At 32.9% G+C, this 15,548-nt stretch overlaps 1 protein-coding gene across 3 annotated transcripts in view; it reads right to left on the bottom strand.

The window, feature by feature from the left end:
• Nucleotides 1–15,288, bottom strand: part of LOC124365844 (transcription factor SPT20 homolog) — a 39,709-nt gene extending 24,421 nt beyond the window's left edge. For 2 of the 3 annotated variants that reach the window (XM_046821900.1, XM_046821901.1), the window contains exons 1-8: nucleotides 15,036–15,286; nucleotides 11,021–11,132; nucleotides 9,477–9,603; nucleotides 8,778–8,894; nucleotides 7,886–7,995; nucleotides 7,163–7,359; nucleotides 3,955–4,085; nucleotides 3,006–3,104 (exon numbers count right to left, since the gene is read on the bottom strand). In XM_046821900.1, coding sequence (XP_046677856.1) covers nucleotides 3,006–3,104; nucleotides 3,955–4,085; nucleotides 7,163–7,359; nucleotides 7,886–7,995; nucleotides 8,778–8,894; nucleotides 9,477–9,603; nucleotides 11,021–11,128 — 889 coding nt within the window. In that variant the 5' untranslated portion in view covers nucleotides 11,129–11,132; nucleotides 15,036–15,286. Of the gene's footprint in view, nucleotides 1–3,005; nucleotides 3,105–3,954; nucleotides 4,086–7,162; nucleotides 7,360–7,885; nucleotides 7,996–8,777; nucleotides 8,895–9,476; nucleotides 9,604–11,020; nucleotides 11,133–15,035 lie in introns of all 3 variants that reach the window. The other variant, XM_046821902.1, reaches the window with a different exon arrangement.
• Between the last annotated feature and the right edge of the window lie 260 nt (nucleotides 15,289–15,548).

Below are 15,548 nucleotides of genomic sequence, written 5' to 3'. Positions count from 1 at the left end.
CTGTCATCAGCAGTGAACATTGAGATAGGTCAGCCCGGTTATGATCACTGGCAAAAAGTAAGATACTTTCTTGACCATTTAAATTTAGCTTTTGCTAGGCACTTTGTACCTTTCCAAAGTGTTTGTATTGATGAAAGCCTAATTGGGATGAAGAATAGGTGCACCTTCATCCAGTATCTTCCTAACAAAAAACATAAACAATATGGGATCAAAAAATTTGAGGCTTGCGATAGCTCAACAAACTATGTATTGCGTGTTGAACTTTATAGTGGAACTGACTATCTAGCAGTTCACCGCAATGATATAAATGAACCAGTCTTGTTCACCGAAAGAGTTGTGATGAATATTATGGATAAATGTGGACTCTTGGACAAGGGCTACCATTTGTTTACAGACCAGTTCTATACGAAAATTTCACTAGCAAATAGTCTGTTGTACAGAAAAACCTTTTTAACAGGTACCATAAATAAAAACTCTAAATTTTTACCCAAAACTGTCAAGAATGCAGACCTGGAGCCCAGAGAAACCATATATTTCAGGAAAGGAGATTTGCTGCTTGTCAAGTTCAAGCAGAGAGCTGGTAAAAAGCCTGTGTTTGCTCTGACAACTGCATGTCATGCAGAGGATCAGCTGATAAGAAGCAAAAAAGGTCTGGAAGGGATGAAACCTCTTCTCATTCATAAGTATAATCAGGACATGGGAGGTGTGGATGTAAGCGATAAGTGTGTGTTTCACACTACTTGCAACCGCCAGACAACTAAGTACTGGAAGAAAATATTTTTCAATCTGTTTGATTTGGCTCTTTTCAACGCTTATGTTCTATACTCCCTAAACACTGACAAGCCCATGGACAGGAGAAATTTTATTGTAAGCATCGTGGACACTCTTGCTGCCAGTGAAGAGCCTGTGGTTGTAGGACCTGCTGGTGACGCTGGACCTGATCCTCATCGACTGGAGCGTCTTCCTGGGGTCCAAATGAGGAAGTGTGTTGTTTGCAATAAAGGAAGATCCACCTTCTGGTGTCCAGGATGCAACTGTGGTGTGGAGAGCAGTAGCAGTTCCTCTGACTGAGCAATATCAGTCTTTTCTGAGATTGCACATAGTTTTGTTTTTTAGTTGTAATTATTCTAAAACTATATATAATGATCTAAGTGTTTATATTTTCTAACAGAAGACTAAATTGTGGACAAAATGGCTATTTTGGATTTTTGAACTTTTTGGTTGTGTGTTTTCTAGGGGGGGCGCAAAGTTAAAAAAAACAAAAAAAAAAAAAAAATTACATTTTCAAGGCAAAAGAGTTTATAAAATGCAAGGTAAGGACATTACATTTATTTTTTATATAATCTCTATTCATTTGTAAATAAAATGATATATAACAATGCATGATTTTGTTAGTAAATATGACAGCTGTATATTTAAAAAAAAAACCCTTACAAATGGTAGAAAATGGCTGTGACGCCAAGAGGTGTTAGAGTGGATGCTTGGAGGGTTAATATATTAGAGTCTAAGCTTGAACAAGGATCGAGAAAAATATATATGCTAGATCTAATTAAGGAGTCTGTAAAACTATTATATATATATAAAACAATTTTCTGCTTAAATATTGTGCACAAAAAAAAATGTTGAAATGGTCTTTGATGAAATATTTTGGTATTTTATTCACAGAGTCATAACAACCTTACAAAGTTTTATTTTACTAAAACTATTGAAGAATTACTATTTAGTTTTACATTTCCCAATCAACCTACTGTAATTAGTATAATTGATGTTACAAGGATTCAGCACGTGAAAACAGTAAAAAATTTAACTTCTTAAACATTTTTTAAACGTTAATTTGTTTGGTTCTAAAAAAAAGAAAATAATGAAAACATCAAACACTTAGTTGATTAGGTAAGTAATTAGCTTTTAGTAGTATATAAATAAGATTTGAATTAGTTCAATTTGGTAAGCTGTAAGTAAATTTATAGCCAGCACTAAAATATAAACTAGATAAATTATAACGCACAAAACATATTATTATTCAGGAGGAAATGGCCTTAAAAATCAATACTTAATGAGATAAGACTTGTAATTTAAACTGAAAGCACAGTATCTTGGTGTAAATATGTTGTCTAACCTTGATTGTAACTATTTAAACACTTCATATCAAAATTGAGCTTATCAACTTGTATTGATTATAAAAGTAGTTTCGTAGGAATAAAAAACAAATCTACAAAACCTTCAAAATCAGTAATTTTCACAGCATTTTAGATTTAATAAAAATAAGGGATAGAGTTTTATATTATTGTTTTGGAGGCAAAAGGTTTCAATTTAAAATAATATTTTAACAGTAATATAATATTAAAACGATTTAATTAAAATAAACAACAATCTAAAAACAATGGAGTTCAAACCATTACAACCATATATAACAGACCAGACTCCACATTTTAATGGTGTAAATTTAATCAATAAACCAAGAAATTCTTAATCCAAACACTTATTTTTTTTGCACATACTGTACTGTTACAGGATTTTTTTAAATCTTTAAATTAAAAGTTTTCTAGAAATACTGTTTTTGTATACAGTATACAGTGGAATTTTAACAGCTTCAGACCATTCATAGAAGTTCACTAAATACTATGGTTTTAATTCCACTTAGAAAAAACAAAAATCAATCTTTTATAATTTTTGGATGAGTGTTTTTAGATAAATCTAATTTGTACCATTTTTTAAATAATCTACCTTGAACAAAATACAGATCAATACATATTCTGTATTAAAAAATGTATTAAATTATTAAAATAATTAATTTGAAAATGGTTTGTTTTTTGTTACTTAAATTCAGAATTTGTAATTTAAAACGTTATAAAGCTTAGATATTTAACAAATATTCCTTGCTGAATATGGTCCCTAAAATGAATATATGTACTGTACCTAAATAAAAACTTAATTTTTACATTTTATATTATTACAATTATTTCAGTTATAATGTATAGGGAGAAAGCTATAAAGCCCTGACTGACCTTGACCAGGCTGTTGCCCCAGGACAGGTAGCTGCAGTGTAGTAGGAACCATACCTGGAGGTAACTGGTCTGGTTGAAGAGTAACCGTCTGTAACTGACCTGTAATATATAACTCCATCAGTTTCATACAATGTCATACTCGGAATGCATACCTTCACCATACAATGTCATACTCGGAATGCATACCTTCACAGATAATTCTTCTCCATGTCTACGAGACTTGTGTTGTGTTTCAATCAGACTTGGGTTCATAAATCCAAGAAAGTTAAAACGAAGTTTCCTCTTTCCTTTACAATTATTTAGTGAACAATTTTAGGCACATTTTAAATCTTAAATGATTTAAAAGATATTTTTTGCAAATAAATATTTATAACAAACAAAACATGGCATTTTCTAATCCACAGAAAATAAAAAACAATCATAATAAAAATACACAACATTGAAATCTCAATTAAAGTCATTCTACAGTCGCTGTAAACAATATTGAGATGTAACCATATAGCAAGCAAATTCGACTTAAGAATATACAGTAGCTTGCATGCAGATCTCAAGAATTGCACTGTAATCCTTTGTTTATGGAAAAAGCCATCAAATGCACCAGTATACAAAAAACATTTGTGAAAAAATATTACTCTAATGATATGACAACCCATTTCGGATTGATAACAGGTGGCCGATAATTACAAATAGAGCGCACCTGTAGTCTGACATTCAGTTAACATTCTAACGCACTTTATAACCAGTTTTACGAACTACAGTGCACGATCGAGGTCCAAATTGTAACAGCGAGATTATTTTGTTCTCATACACTTTTTGGAGTCACCTTTACTACGTGGGATTTCCCATAATACACGTGGGAAGGGCTAGTTGAACCCTTGCATATTTATCCCGAAAAGTGCTCTTCTTTACCCCTCCCCCCTTACCCCGTCTCTTGGTCTCCTGATCTCACCTGGCTGAGGTGGCATCTGCATTGGCGGCTGCGTTAACTGAGGGTGAATCTGGTTAAACTCCTGTTGTATAGTTTCGACAAGGTTGAAGGCCAACTGTCGAGCAGCCTGGAGCACTTCTATCTTCTGGTGCCTGTCAAACCAGTCATCTGTGTTATAGATTTTTAATAAATAAAAAAATATGCTTATTTGTTTCTTAAAAAGTTCAAGGAATGGTGAACTTTTCACATCTAAGGCAAGCAATACTTCTCTTCTGACTCAATGAATTTTGTTACCCCTTTAGAATTATCAAAACAGTGTCAACAGTAACCCATAAGCTACAATAGCCAGAGGCTACAAATTTAATACCAGTACCCCCTTCTCTCTCTGTCTCCCCCTCTCCTCGAGTCTCGTTTCCTAAACTGTGTCTTTCCAAACAACAAGTCTGGCTTGCGGGTTGTGCACAAGTTATACAGACTAGAAACATAAATCCAGATCAAGTGACTAAATAATTAATGTAGAGTGAAATCAGAGTTAAAAAAGCTAATCAACAATATTTAAAATCTATAAAATGTTAAGAACTTATCGAGATATCCTGCCACATGATAAATAATTTTTGTTCGTTAAGTTGGGTTTCATAGTAGTGTTTAAATCATAAAAGTACCAAGTCACCAAGTAATGATGGTTAATTAGACTAAATTTTTTGTGTATAGTTGATAGTTAATGTAGTTGAGCTGTTGTTTTGGATTAAATTGTGTCTGTTTTTGTTGTTGTTTAAAGTTATCCAATTATATTCATATAAAATAATATTAATGTCACAGTGTAATTGGCTTCGGCTGTATTGTAACATTATAAAATATAAATAAATGTTATTATTTAAAATCTCAAATGGTTGTGGTAAGTTTGTTTACAAATTTATTTATCCAGCCAGTGATTTTCTTGTCATCATTATGGTTACTCTTGCAAAAATGTTAGCAAATGCTTGGCCAAATTACGTTGAGTAAAATGGACTATCATTAAATTCAGTATATCCTATATATAAATTAAGCTTTGTGCAAAGTTTCAAGTTTATGATAGTTTGTTTTTGTGATACGAGGAGTGTTTTTTAAGTAAATACCATTTTGAAATTCTGCCGCTGCAGCGCTACGGTCAGTCTCCCGCACATGCACAATGCCTATCTTTATTTGTTAGCAAGCCATAGACGCAATTACAGCACAAACTCATTGTGTTTACATCTGTTGATGCATATTTCAAATGCCAGTATCAACTGAGAAGCCGGTCCTTGACTGTGAAGTACGTGCTGTTATTTGTTTTCTTGGTGATAAAGGCGTGAAAGCAATTGAAATTTACCAACAGAATTGTGAAGAGTATTGACAAACATTATGAGTGTTGATGGCATTCATAACATGGGTTAGAACTTGATGGCTACAAATTGTTCATGATGAGAAATGCAGTGGACAACCCTCACTGATCACCTATGAATTGGTATAGAAAGTTAACGATGAAGCAGATATGAACAGACATTTCACAATTTCGTTATCAGAAGACTTTCCTTAAGTTTCAAGAAGTATTCTCTGAGACATGTTTATCGAGTAACACGTTTTCCTGTATGACAATGCCTGTTCACATACTACAAAACGAACTCAAATCACAGCATTTTGCTAGGAACAATTTGATAATCCCTCTAAGAGCCCCAATTTAGCGCCCATTTTTCACCATTTGTTTTTTCAACAGAAGAAGCATTTTGAAGGTCAGCACCGCACCAACGACAATGGCGTCCAAATGATCATGTTCAGTCGCTATTCAATCAGGCGGTAATCTTCTATGACAACAGTATACAAAAGGTTGTTTTTAGATATGATAAATGCCTTAATATTGATGGCAATTATTTAGAAAGGTAGATAAAAGTGTAGGCTTGCATGTCAAAAAAAATTGTTACAAAAAGTTTACTTGATTTTTTATATATCACAACAGTACTTACTTAAAAACCATGCCTCGTATTGTGTGGTAAGAAAGTTTGATAGACAGACAAAAATTATATTTTCCAGCACCTTACTCCTTTTAGTGCGAGACATAAAAAAATCCATGTTGAAAAGTGCAGTTATTTTTGTGTGACTATGCGAATAGTTGCAGAGGGTTTGGGATGGAATCAAAGGTTTTAGAAAAAATTCACCTAAAAATGTATTTTTGATCATAAAAAGATCCTTTTTTAATTATATTTAAAGGTAAATAAATTGTGTATCAAAAACTATGTAAAATTCAGATTTTTATATAATTTTGTAAATGTTAAAAAATCACTTGAGATAGCAACATTTCTACGAAATCAAAATAAAAATCCAGTTTGAGGTGAACTATTATAAAAAACTTTATTTTGAAATTTTAATACTTTCATAATAAAGGGCATTTTAAAATAACCTAAAATCGTGTGTAATAACCTAATATCGTATAATGAAAAAATTATGAAAAATTAATCAAGCGCTAGAGGTTAGTTTCGCTAAAAAACAAGGCTTTGAAAAAATATTTAATTGAAGTTTATTTTTCACCATATAAAGGTCTTTTTTAATTCTTTTTGAAATTAAAATTCTTTAATGATAAAGACAATCTAAAAACAACGCAAAACCATGTGTAATAAAATATTACTTACTAAAATGAAACTCAGAACATAAACATAATCTTACTCAGGCAATTTTCAAACAAACTCTACAACACTATCTTCATGGACACTCGGGACGTATCACCAGCACAAACATCTTCTAAAAGTTTTGTTATGTGACTATCATCACTTTTAAAATTAAGTTTAATAACTAATATAACTTATAAACACTTTAAACGCATAAAAATGCACAATTACATAACAACAAATGCTCCGCTACTCGTTACGACTCAACACAGCGACCCAACTGAGAAAGTGTTGTATTTTTAGTTGTTTATGTGATCTAACAGCAGTATAAAGTAGAAATAACAGTTGAAGAGATTAGTTCAGTTCTTGTATTGGCCTTTGGTTTGATTTCAGCCAGTATGGCATAAATTATAGAGGTACTACGAATGAAATAGAAATCGTCTCGTTCCAAGACTTTAGGCCCTTTCCCAGAGGTAAGTATAGTCTCGGAGCAAGACTTTCAGTGCTCAAACGATTTTTTACATAGTCCTGTAGCGAGATGCCTGGCAATAAAAGGGTTAAGTGATAGACTGCAGGTTAAAATTGTGTCTGACGACCACAACTTAACTTACTCAACACAGATATGCAGAGGTTCAGGTGATTCCTGTCCTGTCCCAGCCTCAGGGTATCCACTGCTCCGGCCTCTCAGTGTTACCACCGCACCAGTCTCATTGCTGATGTATTGTAAGTTCGCCCCAGCCGGTCCCAACACCTTGTTTCGAACGTCAAACGTTGGCGGAGCATTATCTAGTCCAATAATCACCTTTTCCTGGAAACCAATGTCACATTCAGAGATCTGAAGGAAGCGATTTTATTCAGCAATTTAAAAATTGTTGATAGGTTAAACTCCGATAAAAAATTTGCACATCAGTGAGGTGAAGACTAGACAAAATAGTACATGCCTGAAAACATAGCCAATTAAGTCCAGACAACCACAAGCAACTAAGTACTGGCTAGACAACAGTATTGACTAAATCATGTGGGCACTATAAATATTTGTACAAATTTGTTTGCGATTCATCTAATCTGTTGAATTTCAGTATTATCATAATTTCCACAATAAGCAATAGTTACATTATACAAAAAAAAAACAACATTAACATAACCCCGGAAAAAGAAATTCACCTAGGCAAAGATGAAGGCAGGCGAAATGGGTACTAATTGACAAACCACAAAATAGTGGTGTTCTGTGACCTGAATAAAGCACAATGGACAAACATTACTTACTAATTTAAATCACACAAAAATTATCTAACACAGAGACTACACCTATATATTAAAGCAACCATACTAACCATGCCTGGCAGAGATGTCTGCATTGTGATCATAGGTGGAGGAATCCCCATTTTGAACTTTTCTTGCTCCATCACCTCTTTGATCAGTGAATCGATCCTCTGAATTGCCACTGGGAACAGCAAAACAATGATTCAACAAAGAAATCATATTTTTTTTATAAACGATGTCTGACAATCGAATCTGCTGGAATTTCTAATAACTAATGAACAGGAGTCACATTTTGTCATATTACTTCAAAAGTGTTTAAAGATCAATGTCATTTGTCACAGTTATATTGCCTGCCTGCACGAGTGTAGTGTCATAGACAAAATCAAACATCCCATCAGAAGATTGGTCAGGATCAGCAGCCCCGTTCTTCTGTGTACTGCGGAACGAACATACATCGGTTATGCAGCACACTAGATAATTCAGTACAAACTGAACGGTAACTGAAGGCTAGAAATACGGTGTGATAAATTTGACCATAATTATTGCAATCGACAAAAACATGTAAAATTCATAGAGTTAAATTCAATCGGTTATTTCTGTAAATTAATAAACAAATCTTGCCTGATATTTGAAAACCTGTAACTTGTATACTACAACATTTATACATTTCTTCTACAATTCCATGAATAACTAGACTGTGTGCTTATGCGATGCAAATAGTCTCTCGGTTCCTGAACTATACTAGGCTATGTTATACTTACAAAAAATGGTACTTTAATTGCATAGCAGGAATACAACATTAATAGGACCAAACATTTGGTTAATTTATTAGTGAAAAGCATTACTTCCTTAAAAAAAATCACTGACATAAGTACATAAGCCTCATTTGCATTTACATCACGGAGACATCAAAGTGTGGTTATTGATACACTTTAATAGTTTTAAAAGAGACAACAAACTCACAATCCAATGACTGCTTGTTGGGCCCCTGAATGAATAAGTAGAGAGGCCGTTCACCCTTCGGTAACTTTGGCCTGTCCTCCGGTGTGACGTAACGGCCCCTGGTTGAGATAGAAGCACCTGCAACAGTCACAACTCAATAGAAAATGCTACCAGTCATTTAGAAACGTTACTAGTTTAAATACAGTATTATTTTAATGATATGCGTTATATAAATGTAATAATTTATTTACTATACAGTGTGTTCCAAATGTTATGCCAACTGAAGGGATCTTGGAAACTATAAGAGTTACAGTAAAGATTAAATAGACAAAGTTGTACGTAATAACAAGACCAACAAATAAATTTGTTGTATCTCTAAGGTTTTTAAGATATTGAATCTGAATAAATTCCTTCAGAATTTTTCTATCACCATGAACTGGTGGTATCAATGTGACAAAAATATAAACTTGGTACAAACATTTATCCAATAAATGTTTAAAGTAAGTTCGTTGGCCAGCTTTATACGCCATATCATTCCTTTATAATGTCCGTTCAAACTTTAAAAATTTAAAAAGTCCATTTCAAACAAAAAGTTTAGGGAATACTGTGCTCATATTGCTAAACTTTTTGTTATAAGCAATTTTTTTGTACCTCAAACAGTTTTTGAGTATTCTGGGAACAATTTGATTTTACTTTGGTTTGTAAACGCGATTAGCCTACCTGAGAAATGGTTGATCTCCTCCTGCGTTATCCCTTTTGTTAGCAGGTTCCTAGCGGTTAGTGGGACATCATTGATTTCAAACTCTGTCTGAAAAAGATCGGTTGAAGACTTGTTTGCTGTTGCCAACTGAAAAAGAACACACCACCAGGCATTAGTAATAAAAATCACATCAAAGTTGCTGATTGAGCCAATCAAAATATTTCTAACTACATGTTACACTAGACACCTGATCACGGATTTATCACACAGCATTTACATCATAGTAAATAATAAGATATGTCATATTTACTGAGACTTATAGAAAAAAAACAGCTTGATCCCTAATATGCAAACTCTGGATACCAGGTGACCTCCAGTTTAATACCCTTCCTCACGTAGAGCTTAGTGCTGCAGAATGTGGAGTAAAGTTCATGAAAAGTAGAGGGATTAGCAATAGGCGAATCTATACCTAGCAATCCTGATGATTTAGAACAAGCAAAGGAGATAGAAGGGCTTCCTGCAGAAGTCTGCGATCTCCTGAATCCTAAAGAGCGGGGGGGGGGAGGGTCTTGTCAGAAGGTCGTCAGGTCCAGACAGCACTCAAAAAATATATTTTCAACTAAAAGGGTTAATTAGGCCGTCACTTCTTTCAAGTCCTTTATATCACCAGGAGTGGATGTAATCTTTCTGGCTCTACTACAAGAAGGGTTAGATATTCTTTTAGATTCAATGTCAGGAGTAGCTATGCCCTTGTCTATATTCAAAAGAACTAGAGGACAGCCTTAGATGTATTACTGTTGAAAAGAAGGAATTGTGTAATTATCACTAACTGCTAAGATAACACCCTCACCCCTCATGCAACATGCATTTTCGTTATATATTTTAAACATGCTTCACTACTTAACCATTACAATCAAAAACATAACAAACATTTAGTAGTTGGTTTTTTCAAAGTTTTTTTTTATCTTCCACATTTATAAAACCAATTTCCTTAAACTTAGTATCATTGGATTTGTAATTAAATTTTATAAATATAAAGTAAAAATGTGACTTTTTTATCATATGTTGTTTTTAAGATATTTACGTTTAAAGATTTTAGGTAGCCACCATTTGAAAATAAGGCTTCTGAAAAATTGAAATTTGTTCTATACTTATGCCTTTATATTAGAAAGGTACATAACAAATTTCAACTTATTACAAGGCATAACAAATTGTTAAGTGAAAACAAAACGGTGGCAATATAGGTAATTATTGAGTTTTCCAAGTTTTAATATGATATTTTTGTTTCTCTTTAGTTTAGGAATAATACCTGAAAATATTGGTAGTTCTGGGACAACATATATATATATATATATATATATATATATATATATATATATGTAATTTCAGTATCTTCCTGTTAGTGAGTGGGTAGATCATTGTTTGCACTTGGAATGCTTTAAAACCTTTTTTCCTTATGTATTTTTATGCTTCTGATGATGTTAAATAAATATAAAAAATTTTACCCAATTACATTTATAATAATTATTACAAATTCGATGTCAATAAAGGTAGCCATACTCACTGCAGTTGCGATTGGGTTCGGTTTAATCTTGCCACGTTTGGCCAAAACTGCGTCAACCCGAGCTGCTGCTTCAACAGCGACCTCAAGACTGCTCTTAGATTGGTACATAGCACTGAAAGCAAAGGTGAAATGAAAAAGGCCTTTATTGAAGAGGCGGAGCTATCAAGCCCTCTCTACCACTCAACCAGTAACTTTACAATACAAGGTAATAATGTTATTAAAATCTATACACATCCATTTATAACAAGGTAAGAGTACACCACACTACGTTGCATAACAGGCTTTGCTGAAGTGGCATGCAAAGTTTCAAGCCAATAGCTCATTTCATTCTTGAGATGTCCTGCAGAGAGACAGACAGTTATACAGAAAAGAAATTTTTACATCTCCCAGACAGACTAACAAGAGAAATTGTGCCAACATACTGAATGATAAGCTTCAATGGCACTCAGCCAAATCCCAAGGATAAACAAGTATGCACCATCATAGTACTCATTTTTGTCTAAGTAAAAATGAAACCATGCAAAATTTAAAGTCTACAGATAACATCTTTGATCAAGATATCTTGCTTATAGCTAGGCTACATGTGCTACTATATCCCATAGTTGTGCTAAGTTTGTTTACAAATGTATTTATTCTATGATTCTATAATTTTCATCATGACAAATCATAAGACTAATGAGTGACAAGCCAAACTCCATGGAGTGACATCCGCCATCATAGAACTCATTGTTATCTATAAAGAAATTAAGCGTTGTCCAAAATTTCAAGTCTGTAGGTGAATTTGTTCTTGAGATATCATGCAAACAGAGACAGAAATGACATGTTTCCAGTCTCTGGAGTGATAGGCTTCACTAATAATGAGAGAACATTACGTATTTTCATATGAAATGAGAACTAAAACTGATTACATTATTTAATTGTACTTTACCCTCATATTTACAATAGATTAAAACTAAAATAAACTTGTATTATGACGAAAACAACAATAAAAGTACAGAGAACCTGATTCACAGTGGCTCGACAAGATGTTTGTTTATAACAGCAGACAATTCACAATTCACTCAGCTGGAAAAAACGGCTGCAATATTTTTTCAAATACTTCAAACTATTCTCAAGAAGTAACAACAATGCTGAGCCAGTCCCACCAAACTAATCTCATGTGACAGTGAAATGAGATGTAGTACGCCAGCCGTGGCCTGTGTTTCCTCCATAAAGGGTTAAAGGTCCGTGTTTACTAGGTCCTAAAGGCTTCTCTTTAGGGGTAATATGACCCCAAATTTTAACCAGTTGTTAGATTTTGACCAAATATTTTTTTAAACATGAGTTTTAATGTCTACTTTCTAGAAAATCCATCCACAATTTTTCATATACTTAATTTACTTTGAGTAAGAGGTCAGAAAACACTGTCAAATTACATGACACGGGGTGTAAGCCATTTGGTCACCACCACATTGAACCATCGATATTCATGATTACCAATACCATAATGTCGACCGATTTACATTACAACTTCGGTATTTCAAATTACAGAATAACTCAGCTGTTTTATATCTAAAATAGCAATTATTTTATAATGAGTAAAAACTATCAAGGCTATATGTAGGTACTTATAAAATATAAGAAACAAAACAGTAGGCCTATAAAATTTAGTTACTTTTTATTATTTTGAAGGATAAACGTGTCTGGCTGCTTGTGACACATATAACACAAGTACTTGTGGTCATTACTCAAATAACATACAAGACATTTTACTTTGTTTGAATTAATTTGGAACAATACTGTTATTCAATACAATAATAACAGCTGGCAATAATTAACTGTAAATAACTATAATTAGAATGTTTTTGTATTCAATAATTTAGGTATTTCTTAATCAATAATTTGGTACACTACTTCAATTGTGATCGTGACCACCTACTATATTACAGCCATTTCCCGACCTATCTAGAAAGTAAATCATAAGGGATTATTGTTTGTTTGCTTTTTCAAAAAATTAATAAATAAAAAACATTGAAACATGTTTTGAAAACATTTTGCTGAAAATCATACAAGTTAACCCGCGAGAACTCGCGCTACAAGAAGTTACGCAAGAACTCGCGTTGTTAGATCGAATCTAACATCCTCCAACCAACTAAGAACTGCTTTTTCATGGTCTTCATTCATTGCAATAATTTTAAAGTCATAAAAGAGCAATCTACGAAATATAACTCAAAATCAAACAGAAACACAAGAAAAATCACTTAACTGATGGATTTAATTTGGCAGTTAATTAGATGATGTGTCTGGCAGATTTAATCGACATTGGGCTGACGCGATCACTCGCGCTGTTAGGTTGAAACTAATAACCCGCGAGGAGCGTCCACCCCACCCACCATGACGCCCCACCCCAGCAACTTCTAATGTCTAAACATGATGCAATATGCAGCAGACATACCCATAGAAGAATAAATTAAGGGTTCAGTGTTGTAAGATAACAAATAAAAAAAATGTTATATAACACAAAAATTATGTTAGATTCAATCTAATAGCGCGAGTGCTCCCGGGTTAAAAAGGTGGGTTGGTCAGGAGGTAAATGGGCTACTTTACTTTGTATTCACTATTAGGCATAGGAACAAACCCACAAGATAAAAAAAACCCCGCTTTAGAAAAATACCAAAGCAAATTTCTAGTTTAAGCCGTATTAACAGTAGTATTTTAAACCTAAAAGAAACGTATTAACAATAGTAGGCTAGCCTTAAAAGTAAAAAGTACTAGATGTAAACTGTTCTGTTTGTTACATTTTATAAATACACAACATAGATAGTTTTTATATAATGTAATCGTGTCAACATTTTTGTTTCTATAATTTAGGTAATCATAAATATGATCCTATTGTGGTGGTGGCATCTTATTATACTGTACCCTTGTTTGGATTCTCTAAATGAGTTCTAGCCTATTTGAACTGACACTGATATATGGAAAGAGTAGGGTACGACAAGCGGACCCAGTTTTTTATATCGAAGAATGTAGTCATCGATACCTAATATTCGCATCTGAAATCCTAGACTATCAATCGATATAAAAGTACGGTTAGGTTAGGTTGTATCTATAGTCCTCACTAACAATCATATGTTTTAAATTAAAATATGAATTTAATATTTACAGTGATCAAACAAATTATTATAACCAAAATTAGGAAAACTGAAGACGACCATATTTGCTCCTCTCACAGTTACAGTTGTTTCTTTCCCACAAATTTCACATACGTTTATCGGTACGAGTCCAACATGTTTTACAACGAGAAGAACATGTCTTATCATCTTTCAAAGCATTGTCATGTAGTTTTCTAAAATTTAATGTCATTTTTAATAATTTAGTTAGGCTATTTATATAAAATTGAAATATTAAATTACGAGTATTTATTTTAAAGTGTTTACAGCTGTTGATATAGATTATTTAAGTTAATTGTTCAAAATAATTAATCAGTATCGATTGATTATATCGATGGTAATATTGTTTGCCAATTTCGATACAAAAAACCGGGTCCGCTTATCGTGCCCTACCCTATGGAAATTTCACCTTTTGTCAGCCATTAAATTATAAATAGATTATTTATTCATTTTCGAATTTCCAAATGTAGGCTAGTTTTTTTTTTTTTTTTTTTTTTTTTTTTTTTTTTTCAAAATTCCCCTTGTAGGTCATATGAAAGTACAGTAGACCAAGAGAATCTTTAGCTTGGCCCCATAGACTTAGTTGTTTCAGAAATGGTTGATAGTAAGGTAAGAAAATCACTGAAATCTGTAGTCAAAACCAAAAGTAGACTAAAGAGTTTCTAATAACATTCATACCAATTGATTTTACTTTCTGTGTTATCCAAGTTCCAAACCACTAATTCAGCCAAATAGGCTATTTAAATTCAAAGATACTAAATGGCTACCTTATTATCAGTCACAATTTCTATAATATTATCTAGTTGAAATCTTTCAGCAACAAATTAATATATAAAAAAATAACATCGTTTGGTAGATTTACTTACCCAAATAATCATTGTATATTAAACCTTCTGAATCAAATGCATATTTGGCTTCGAACACAAGGTCTTATAAAAAAACATTTACATTACTCTTCATTTTCTTCACACGTCCATATTATAAAACACGCTTAACTCAATTCTATTTCACAAAATTATATCAAAACACTACAAATCGAACAGAAGATCTAAATTTGCTAGCTAGTTAGTAAGCTAGTAAGCAAAAACAGTTAAATCTAGTAATATTAAGTAACAACTATCCCCCTCCAACTAACCGTAGTCTCAGTGTCGACCAATCCGGATTGGCCCGTGCTTTGTCACCCTTCAAACCGCAGTGTTGCCACGACACCATGACGTTCGTTAGCATAATTTACCTTTACACTTTAAAAGCTATTTTTATATTTATTTTTATCCTGTTTGATTTAAAGCCGGTCCTGCATTCACATTAGCCACATTTACACTTGTACAAAATTTTAATACAAGGTGTTCATTTTAGTTTAAACTTTATGTATTCACTTA

This window comes from Homalodisca vitripennis, chromosome 7, assembly GCF_021130785.1.
Source record: "Homalodisca vitripennis isolate AUS2020 chromosome 7, UT_GWSS_2.1, whole genome shotgun sequence".
NCBI classification, from domain to species: domain Eukaryota; kingdom Metazoa; phylum Arthropoda; class Insecta; order Hemiptera; family Cicadellidae; genus Homalodisca; species Homalodisca vitripennis.
Note: the sequence above shows the minus strand (reverse complement) of the source record. Positions and strands in the feature narration are given on the sequence as shown.